This window comes from Musca vetustissima, unplaced genomic scaffold (genome assembly GCF_032173495.1).
Source record: "Musca vetustissima isolate MV318-11 ecotype Yass unplaced genomic scaffold, APGP_CSIRO_Mvet_v1 utg28670, whole genome shotgun sequence".
Lineage (NCBI taxonomy): Eukaryota > Metazoa > Arthropoda > Insecta > Diptera > Muscidae > Musca > Musca vetustissima.
Genome location: NW_026873266.1, coordinates 1 through 11,328, shown reverse-complemented (window position 1 = coordinate 11,328; position 11,328 = coordinate 1). Strand labels below are relative to the sequence as shown.

Here is an 11,328-nt window from a genome sequence, read left to right as displayed (position 1 = left end):
GCTTTGCTATGGTCTCGAAAAAAATATTCTTTACAAAATCTACACTTAGGTATGGTCTCGAAATAATATTCCTTAAACAATCTACACATAGCTACAGTCTCGGAAAAAATTATTTAAAAAATCTACGCTTAACTTTGGTCTCCAAAAATATTCTTTGAAAATCGTCTCCAAAAATATTCTTTAAAAAATCTAGGCTTAGCTATGGTCTCCAAAAAATATTCTATAAAAAATGTAGGCTTAGGTATGGTCCTAAAAATATTCTTCAAAAAATCTACGCTTAGTTGAGGTCTCAAAAAAATATTCTTTTAAGAATCTACGATTTACTATGTTCTCAAAAATATTCTTTAAACCAGTCGGACGGGGCCGACCATATGATACCCTACACAACTTCGACGAAAATCTAACTTTCTTTGGTTCTATATTCTGAGCATGGACACTATTTCGCGATATTTGCACCCTCTTGATCGACTAGAGGTCCACAAATATTACTTAAATTCAGTATTAATTACTAATTCAGCCCTTCTAATTATTTGTCCAGATTCCCTTCACCGTGTGGTAGATCGACTCGAAAAACACAAAAATTTAAGTTTTCGGTCCACTTCATCCCAAAATTGTTATCTCATCATCGCTGAAAATTATAGGCGTTGTCCTTGACCATAACTGGAACCTACCAAAGCAATCCGCTCTATATTTCCGTCCTCCAGTGTGGTAATGGTTTACTAAATAATATCTGAATACGTAAGCACCTGAAAATAGGTACATGTAACTCCCCCATCCGAGTACATACGACAATATAATTGGTATCAATTTAAAGGCCAACCTCTCCTCTTGGATATATTATCAACTTCTCGGGTCTATGTCCTTCAGGAGTAAATATATACGCTATATAATACAAATTTTGTAATTTTTCACACAAAAGTCAGGGTCCATTTGACCCGCTAAATATTGACCGATCTTTATCCAAACAGGCATGCTTATTCTTTGGCCCGATCCCCTTCTCCATGTAAAATTTCACGATGTTCGGGCTATAATTGCGGCCTCTGGAGCGACCAGAAAAACCGACAAAAATTTAGAATTTGGTCTATTTCATCCCCTAAATATTAAGCGATCTCCACCAAAAACAATAGGGGTCTTCATTGGCCAGAACCCAACCTACATGCAAAATTTCGTGAAGATTGGTCCATAACTGTGGCCTGTATCGTGTTTACAAATTATAATAGACAGACGGACGGACACACATGACTAGATCGACTCAAAAAATATCGACCCAAAAAATATTCTTTGAAGAATCTCCGCTTTACTATGTTCTCAAAAATATTCTTTAAAAAATCTACAATTGTGTCTCAAAAATATTCTTTAAAAATCTACGCTTAGCTATGGTCTCCGAAAAATATTCTTTAAAAATCTACGCTTAGCTATGGTCTCCGAAAAATTTTCTAAAGAAAACTACGCTTAGCTATGATATCCAAAATATATTATTCAAAAAATATGCAAATCTACGCTACAAAATCTACACTTAACAATGGTCTTGTTCCCGAAAAATTATTTTAAAAAAATCTAAAATAAAATATTTCCCTATTAAATACGTTAAAATAAATCAAAATATTTGTATATAAAATGTGTTTTTTATTTTTTTAATCGTTTGAAGATTTTTTTTAATTAAAATTATACTTATATAAATATAAGCAATACATAATTAATGAATAATAACAATTTATATATTTACAATAACAGAAAAATCTTCAGAATCTTAAGTTAATATGAAGTTTAACTTAAGTTTGAAATGTGTACTTTTAAAACTGTGTTCCTGTTTTATTTAACTTTTAATTTTTAGAAAGTATTTCAATACTAAAATAGAATTATATGTGCGTGGTTCATATACATATGCGATCGTTTGAATTTAAATTATAATAATAAAATAAATTATTTTATAGTTATATAGACAATACGTGTTATTTTAAACGAAGATTTCAAAAATAACAAAACGATCGGTAAATGATAAAAAATCGATAAAACGATTATTAATTTCAGGAAAGGTTTTGTTTATAAATCCATCATAACAAATCGTTATATAAATGCTAACCAAAATTACATTGCTTACATGCAAATATATTGTATTTAGGTTTTTTTTTAATTATATCACAGCTATGTGAATTATACAAGGAACTTTTCTTTTATCACAGTACAGTTTCAATTTAAATAAACCAATTAATGTGTGTTTTGTTTTTTAAATGCTAACAAATATTTAAGTTATGTTAAAAAAATCATAAATCTAAAAATATAATAATAAAATAATAATAATAATACGTTTAAATAAAATATATATAGATAATTAATAAATATTTAAATATATCGTTCAAACGTTGATCTTTCAAAGCCTTCCGATATGAACAGCTGTTGGTGGAACATTTTCTGAAATCGTTCATTTTCTTCTTTTTGGTGGATTTCTTCACCAATATCTTGCCACATAGCTTCAAAATCTTGCATATCACCAATGAAATCAGCAAAATCATTATTGTAGTCCATATCATTATCATCATCATCGTCGTCGTTGAATTTAAATGATAAATCATATTCAGCCATTATTCAGATTTTTTATGATCTGGAAAATGAGAAGGGATAGTTAAAGGTTAGTAACATGTAGCATGTAATTTTGTCAGTCAAATCGGAAATATTTTTGAATACTACATATAGCCAGTTTCGATTAAAAAACAAGTATTTTAAAAATATTTTTGGGGACCATAGCAAAGCGTTGATATTTAATTAATATGTTTTGAAGACCAACGCTAAGAGTAGATTTTTTTAAAGAATATATTTGGAGACCCTAGTTAATTGTAGATTCTTTTAAGAATATTTTTTGTAGATCATAGCTAAGCGTAGATTTTTTAAAGAATATTTTTTGGAGAACATAGCTAAGCATAGATTTTGTCAAGATTTTTTAGAGACCATAGCTAAGAGTATATCTTATAAAGAATATTTTTTGGAGAGCATAGCTAACAGTAGATTATTTAAATAATAATTTTTCGATACCATTAAGCGTAGATTTTAAAAATGAATATTTTTTGGAAACGTAGATTTTATAAAGGATAGTTTTTGGAGACAACTAAACGTAGATTTTATAAAGGATAGTTTTTGGAGACAAATAAACGTAGACCATACGCTAGCGCATTTTTTCTAAAGAATGTTTTTTTAAAAAAATGTTAGCGTAGATTTTTTAAGACATATTTTTTGGAATACTCTTTAAAGAATATTTTTTGAGGTCCTTGCTAAGAATAGATTTAACAAGTGAAAAAGCGTTAAGTTTGGGCGGGCCGAACTTTGGATACCCTCCAACATAGATATACTGACAGGTACTTGAAATGAAAATGTAGGGAAAATACCAAAAAGTGAACCTATACCGACATTTCTACAACGCGATTATGTAATCCATAATGTGAACCATGTCCCACAAAATTTTGATTTCATCCAACCTGTGGCTATCTTATTATTTCTTCCAAACTTAGTACAGGTTCGAAGATGTGGACTATCGGTCCACTCCTTCTGATACCTCCCACACAGGGGCTAGGCCTAAATGCGTGTTATAGTTCATGTATAGTTCATTATCGAACCTTACGTTCTAGCTTTATGTCGTTATCCTTTAATATAAAAAAGGGGGTTATATGGGGACTACCCCAAAAAGGGGACGAATATAAATAATTTTTGGTAGGGAGATTTGTTACCATATACGACTACAAAATACCAAATTGCAGCGAATTCGGTTAAAAAACGCGCTCAAGAACCCCAAAATAACGAATATTGGGGATACCCTTATATGGGGGCTACCCAAAAAAATGGATCTATATTCATAATTTTTTATGGAGAAATTTGGTACCTATTAAGAACTCAAAATACTAAATTACAGCCAATTCGGTGGAAAAAATACGATAAAATACCCCAAAATACTGAAAAATAGGAGGTGCCGTGATATGAGGGCTACCAGAAAAAGTGGACCTATACTCATAATTTTTTGTGGAGACATATAGTACCCAATAAGAACCTAACGTACCAAATTTCAGCGAATTTGGCTGAAAAACACGGTTAAGAACCCCAATATACCGAAAATTTGGGAGTACCCTTATATGGGAGCTTTGCCCAAACGTGGACCGATATATCCTATCTTTGAACTTAACCTGCCTGCAGACAAAAGACAACCCTATGCAAAATTTCAGCACCCTATCTCAATTGCTTCAGAAGATAGCGTGACGGACAGACGGACGGCAATGGCTAAATCGCCTTAGAATTTTACCCTGATCAAGAATATATATACTTTATAGGCATGGAAATGAATATTTCGATGTGTTACAAACGGAATGACAAAATTAATATACCCTCCATATTATGGTGGAGGGTATAAACAAAAATATTTTTGGAGACCATAACTAAGTAAATATTTTTTGAAGAATACTTTCCTTTTTGCATTATTTTTCATTGATATCGTAACCTTTATACACAGAATATTCAATGGAAAGATAAACGAACACAACTAACACTAATAAAAATGCTTGTAGAAATTCCACAAGTTGACGTATTTTAAAATAATAACTAAAAACGCCAAATTAGCATCACCAACTATTTTCAACTCTCCCTTTCCCCTTTTACCTCTTGATCTGTTCACTTCTTTTTCTCTCCCTCTTCCTCTCTCTGTTTATTTTGGTTTTAACAGCTGGCCAAAGATCTGTGCGTTATCATCTACCTACATAAAAATGGAACGTAGACACACAGTCGAAGAAGAGTTTTTAAACATCCACGGTCTTGGAACGTAGACACTGCAGAAGTAAACATTAGTTAGTCAAGAATCGAAGTACCGGTCACAACAGTCAGTATGTCACGGAAAAATGTTTTGAATCTATTAAATACTGTCGTTGGCAGCACGTAAGTCCAGTTTGTTAGATATGTACTAATATCACATCGAATTAATTATCCGATCCTTTACTAGGTGTAAATGTCCAGCACATTCCAGTGGTTATGGATCCAGTGTGGCTGCTGCCCAAACTGGCAAAAAGGAATACGCATTTGAGGTTGGTTGGATGTTTTGTAGACAGATTTTATTAGTCGTCTATGAAAACAAAAATAACTAAATGGACTTTGACCAGTAGATTGTTGTCTACGTCAGTTGCTGTTGGCAATTCAATTTTGCATTTGGAACAGACTTCATAATCAGATAGGCACATGACATATGTATATAGGATGTGATCTCTAAGCATAATTACAGAAATGTCTGCTGATGATACCTTGGAACTCTTCTGACGCAGTTTGTGTTACATCCTCAGATTTTGGAGGCTTGTTCTTTGGTTACGCCCATTTCTTATCAATAGGGAATTTTCACATAATAATGTTTGTATAGATAATTTGTGTCTGATGACTACAATTATTTATACCTATTTTATAGTGCTATTTAAAATGATAAGCTATTTAGGTCGAACAAGATTTAATAAGAAAGTTGCACATTTATAGTTCTAAGGATTTAATTTCAAATCCAGTTAAATAATCGACATGGCTAATTCCGAAACATAGTCCAGGAGAAACATTGAATCAAGGGCCCACTTAAATTATATAGCAATGAAATAATTTAGGAAGTTTTCCATTACAATTATCAGGACACCTGATTAAGATTTTAGCACCATGCTTAAGAAGACGCTACTCACTCGAGGCTATAGCTAAGCGTAGATGTTTTCAATATTATTTTTTTTTTTGAGATCATACCTAAGCTTAGATTATGAAATATTATATTTTGGAGGCCATAACTACTGTAGATGTTTTAAATATTATTTTTTGGAGATCATAGCTAAGTGTAGATTTTTTAATTATTTTATGTGAAGATCAAATGTTAGTCAAGCTAATTTTTATCTCTTGTTAGGGGTAAAAATCTTCACAGCTCTATCTTAAATATATATGGGAGATATATCTAAATTTTCTCCGATTCTCATATTTATTTTTATTTTTCAGATGTCCTCATCGACCGTACGCTTCGGACCCGGCGTCAGTGCTGAACTAGGAGCTGATTTGCGTAATGCCGGTGCAAAAAATGTTGCTGTGATCACTGATCGAAATGTTGTGAAATTGGCTAGTGTTAAGACAGCTTTTGATTCGTTGAAAAAATATGGCATCGAATTTGATGTTTACGATCAAACTCGTGTAGAACCGACCGATGAAAGTTTAAAGAATGCTGTTAAATTTGCACGTTCCAAGGAATTTGATTGTTTTGTGGCAATTGGTGGTGGTTCCGTCATTGATACATGTAAAGCTGCCAATTTGTATTCCTGCGATAATGAAGCGGAATTTTTGGATTATGTTAATAAACCCATAGGTAAGGGTAAAGAAGTCAATGTAACCCTGAAGCCGTTATATGCATTGCCTACTACCACCGGTACTGGTTCCGAATCGACTGGGGCAATTATTTTCGATTACAAAAAGCTGCATTGTAAAACTGGTATCTCAAGTAAATATTTGAGACCAAAAATGGGTAAGAAAATACATTATAAAATAATATAAGCAAAAATTAATGTGTTTTGTTTACAGCCCTAATTGATCCCTTGCATGCCCTTTCCCAACCGGAAAGAGTAACAGCCTATAGTGGCTTCGATGTATTCTGCCATGCCTTGGAAAGTTTCACAGCCATTGATTATAAAGAACGTGAAATGCCCAGCGATCCCAGTCTACGCCCGGTGTATCAGGGACGTAATCCAATTTCCGATGTTTGGGCCCGTTACGCCCTAACGACCATACGTGATAATTTCATCGATGCCATTTATCAACCTGATCATTTAAATGCACGCTCCAAAATGCATTTGGCCTCAACAATGGCCGGTGTTGGTTTCGGTAATGCTGGTGTACATTTACCCCACGGTCTGTCATATCCCATATCGGGACGTGTCCGCACCTTCTGTCCCAATGGTTATGACAAAGATCACCCCATTATACCTCATGGGTTGTCTGTGGTAATAACAGCACCTGCTGTTTTTGAATTTACCGCACCTGCCATTCCCGAACGTCACTTGGAAGCCGCTCAACTTTTAGGTGCTGACATCAGTCAAGCGAAAAAGGCCGATGCTGGCCGCATTTTAGGTGATTGCATTCGTGGTTATATGCAAAAGGCTGGCATTGAAAATGGTCTCAAAGGTCTTGGCTTTAATTCGAGTGACATTCCTGATTTGGTTGAGGGTGCTTTGCCACAACAACGTGTCTTGAAATTGGCTCCATTCGAACAATCTCGTGATAATTTGGCAACAATTTTGGAAAATTCTTTGGAAGTTTATTAAAGATATTGAGAGGGAATAATGACTTACCGTTTGTTAAAAAATATAATATTACTGAAAACTGTTTTGCAATAAAGATGATATTTTGTTAAAAAAAATGCTTGGCTTTATATTCTTTGTTGAAATTAACATTGCCAGATGTTTTAATAAAAATTATAACGGTATATTTTCTATTCTTCTTTGGACGAGGGTAGAGTTACCACTTTAAGCTAATGTTTGAGTTGGGTGTTTATTAATGCAGTAGACTGTAGAGTACAGTAATAACCGGCTAATGAGCACAGAGGATTCGGAATATACGAACATTTTATAATTTTTATATTTAAGGTCGACCACGGCAGCACAAATCTCCGTTGGAAACGGTGCTGAAATAAACCGTTAATCGCTAAAGGAGGTCATGTAACATAAATAAGATGTTAAAAATGGTTATTTAATTCGATTTTGAGATCATAGGGACTCGGTCATATTTCTCAAAACTCCTCTCCAAAACCCGCAGATTCACGCCTTGGAAAGCTAACAACGCTTAAAAAAACTTAGAAACGCACCATGGCTTGGAAGGCTAAAATATTCTAAAAGTCCACACCTTGGAACAAATCCTAAAGAATTTTTTAAGATACCCACGGCATCACGGCTTAGAATGCTAAAATTCTCCTTAAAAATCCACGCCTTGTAAGGCTAAAAAATTAACACCTTTAAAATTACGGTTTGGAAACCTAAAAATCCACGCCTTAGAAGTTATACGCCTCGGAGGCTAAATAATCCACGTCTAGAAGCCTAAAAAATATTTTAAAAATCTGCGTCTCGGAGGCAACAAAATCCAGGCCTTAGAATCCTAAAAAAATCTAGCCTCTGAGGCCTTAGAAGCCTATTTTTTTAATATATGCCTCGGAGGCTAAAAAATCCACGCGTTAGAATCCTAAAAAATTCTTTAATAGAAATACCCAAGGGAGGATAGAAAATCCACGCCTTAGAGACCTATAAAATTCTTTAAAAAAATTACGCATCGGAGGATAAAAATAAAATCTTTAAAAAATCTACGCCTCGGAGGTTAAATAATTCAGGTCTAACAATTTTTTTTTAATCTACGCATCGGAGGCTACAAAATCCAGGCCTTAGAAGTCTAAAAAAATCTTTAAAAAATCCAGGCCATAGAAAAAAATACACGCCTTTGAAGCCTAAAAAATCTACGCCTCCGAGGCTAAAAAATTTCATGCCATAGAAGCCTAAAAATTTCTTTAAAAAAATCTGCTTCTCAGGGGTAAAACTCTTTAGAAGCCTAAAAACTTCTTTAAAAAATCTACGCCTCGGAGGCTAAGAAATCCATGCCGTAGAAGCGTAAAAATTTCTTTAAAAAATTTACGCCTCGGAGGCTAAAAAAGCCAGGCATAGAAGCCTTAAAAATAATCAAAAAATCTACACCTCGGAGGCTAAAAAATCCACGCCTTAGAAGCGTAAGGTCTTGGTCTTCATAAAATTAACGTCTGGGAAACCTAAAAATCCACGCCACTCTGTAGAAGCCTTTAAATCCCCACCAAAGAAGCTTAAAAAATTATTTTAAAAAGTCTACAAATTCTAAAAAAAAAAACAATTCTTGGAGGCTAAAAATCTAGGCCATTTAGGATAAAAATTGACGCCAAAGAACAAAATATACATATATCTAAAAGCTTAACCCATTCAAAAGATATAACGAATTTACACTGACTGTTTTAGATAGCTTATCATTTAAACATGGATTAAAATATATATTCTCTTAATGTATATATAATTTTTAGGTCCTACATATAGATCAGAACCGTATAGACTAATTTAAAACAGAAAACCGGACGACAGTCTGATATTTTAATAAATTATACCGCTATCTTTGGATGATTACAAATGTACCTCGGTTATCGAACTACGTAGGTAATAACTTTAAAAATTTGTAAAAATTATATATATGGAAAATATTTATAATTTTTTCTTCAATTATGTGTAAAAATACCTCAAGAATGATTACTCAAAATTTAATCCAAATATCTCCATTATTGAACATTTTACTGCATTTTTATTCAAAAAAAGTTAAAAGTTAAGGTTAAGTGAAACAGAATCTGGAGATCTATCTATATTATTTGAAACATAAGACACTAGGTTATTGTCAATGTTAAGAATAAAATAATTAAGATTAATATTCAGCTTGTCTGAGCCCTTCCTCTAAAATCACTGAAACCAAGGTACAAAAAATAAAAGCCTAAAAATTATTAATTTTAAAACATATTTTTATGTTTATTGTGCATGTTATAAAAACTAATATAAAAAATCGTTATAAAATCGTAGCCTCAAATTTTCATTCCAGCATTTGATCGTTTGTTCAGTGTATCGATTCAGTTCCATTCGCTGCCATTTCAGTGATGTAAATGATGATGATGGTGGTGGGGATGATGATGATGAATTGGATGGTGGACAATTACTGGATGATGTTCCACAACTGGTACATGCACCACCTCAGCTTTGTGTACCACGACAGGTTTGTGAACAACTACTGGTTTGTGGACGACAACTGCTTTATGCACCACAACAGGATGATGTTCGACAACGGCTACCGAATGATGGTGATGATGATGTAAATGTCCCGGAGCGGCAAATGTTACAGCCAACAATGCGAGGAAGGCAAAACTGAATAAGTTGGTAAAATATGAAGACATATTTTTTCTAGATTTCTTTGCTGTTGTATTGCCACTGAGAGATGTACAGAAGAACTGATGATGATTTCAAAGATATCCAAGAATATTTATAGTAAAATTGTTTGAAAAACAAATAAAATTTAAATGCAATTATACCAGTTAATGAAATACCACGGAAACATCTTTTGTCTACTTCTTTGAATAATTTTCAGATTTCGGCAACTGCATGCAACGGAAATTATGTCTATACAAATTGTTGTGGTTTTTACAAAATGTTTGGTATAAAGTTGAAGGTTTCATTGATTGGTGTAAATAACAAAAACTGCAACATGTTTTGTGGTTTTTCAAATTGCTTTAATATATTACAAAAATATACTTTTCAATTATTCTAAAAAAACTTACAAACAAGATATACTTAAAAACTATAAATGTTTTATATCTGTGGTGTTAGCATGGTTTGGCCACTTCATTTTCGACTTGTATAGCTGGACATTTCTTTAGGGTTTTGGAGAATTTCTTTTCAAACTTCTTTTGTTGTTTTTCCGTTAATTCTTCTAGGGCTAATTTGGATTTGTATTTCTTAAGCAGTTTCTTTTTAAGTTTTTCCAAAGAAATTCCTTCGGGATTTTTGGCTACAAGTTTCTCTAGCACAGTTGACCATTGGAATTCTTCACTTTCTTCTATTGTCTCGGCATTACCATTTTCCGTCGCCACTTCTTCCACCTGTTCCGTGGTGGTATCAGCCTTTTTCTTTTTCTTCTTTTTCTCAACATTGTCGTCACCATTCGTCTGCTCAGCCTCCTCCGCCTTGCGTTTAACACCATTTTGTTGGGGTTTAGCTTCCTCCTTTGCCTTTTTCGCCTCCTCCTGAGCTTTCTTAGCAGCAGCCATTTCTTCCTGCTTGGCTTTTTTCATATTTTCCAATTCCTTTTCCAACACAGCCCATACAGGCTCAGCTTGTTTGCCCGGCACCCGCAGACAATTGGCCACAAAGTTTTGGAATTTTGCCTTCTTACGTGGTACATTATCGTAACTCTGTAGTCTTTGGAAAATATTACGGGTCTGAGGTGACAGGTCATATTCTTGGGAATTCAAAATGGACCGAACAATATCCATCCAGGTATCTTGTTTCTTTTGTCCACTATTTAGCGATTCACGTGGCACAAAATTCTTGCCGGAATATTTTTCCAATTCTGTAATGCATTTTGTGTGGGCCACATACTCTTCGGCATGGAAATCTTTCTGGCAATCCATACAGGAGACATTTTTGACACGGTTCCGACACTTGGTGTTGTAATGTTTCTCCACAGATGGTTTCTTCACCGATTCACCGCAGTGGTTGCAAGTAAAGAAGACCATTTTGTTATCCTTTTAGT

The 11,328-nt window shown here is 33.7% G+C and overlaps 2 protein-coding genes across 2 annotated transcripts; one reads left to right on the top strand and one right to left on the bottom strand.

Annotated features, from left to right (window-relative positions):
* Positions 1-4,844: 4,844 nt before the first annotated feature.
* Positions 4,845-7,298, top strand: LOC133323748 (probable hydroxyacid-oxoacid transhydrogenase, mitochondrial). The gene is made up of 4 exons (XM_061532673.1): positions 4,845-4,911; positions 4,976-5,057; positions 5,986-6,502; positions 6,559-7,298. Exons 1-4 carry the CDS (start codon positions 4,862-4,864, stop codon positions 7,296-7,298), a joined length of 1,389 nt encoding a protein of 462 aa, XP_061388657.1. The 5' UTR covers positions 4,845-4,861.
* A 3,094-nt stretch (positions 7,299-10,392) lies between these two features.
* On the bottom strand, positions 10,393-11,311 carry LOC133323759 (uncharacterized protein C16C10.8-like). The gene has a single exon (XM_061532682.1). It carries the CDS (start codon positions 11,309-11,311, stop codon positions 10,400-10,402), a length of 912 nt encoding a protein of 303 aa, XP_061388666.1. The 3' UTR covers positions 10,393-10,399.
* Between the last annotated feature and the right edge of the window lie 17 nt (positions 11,312-11,328).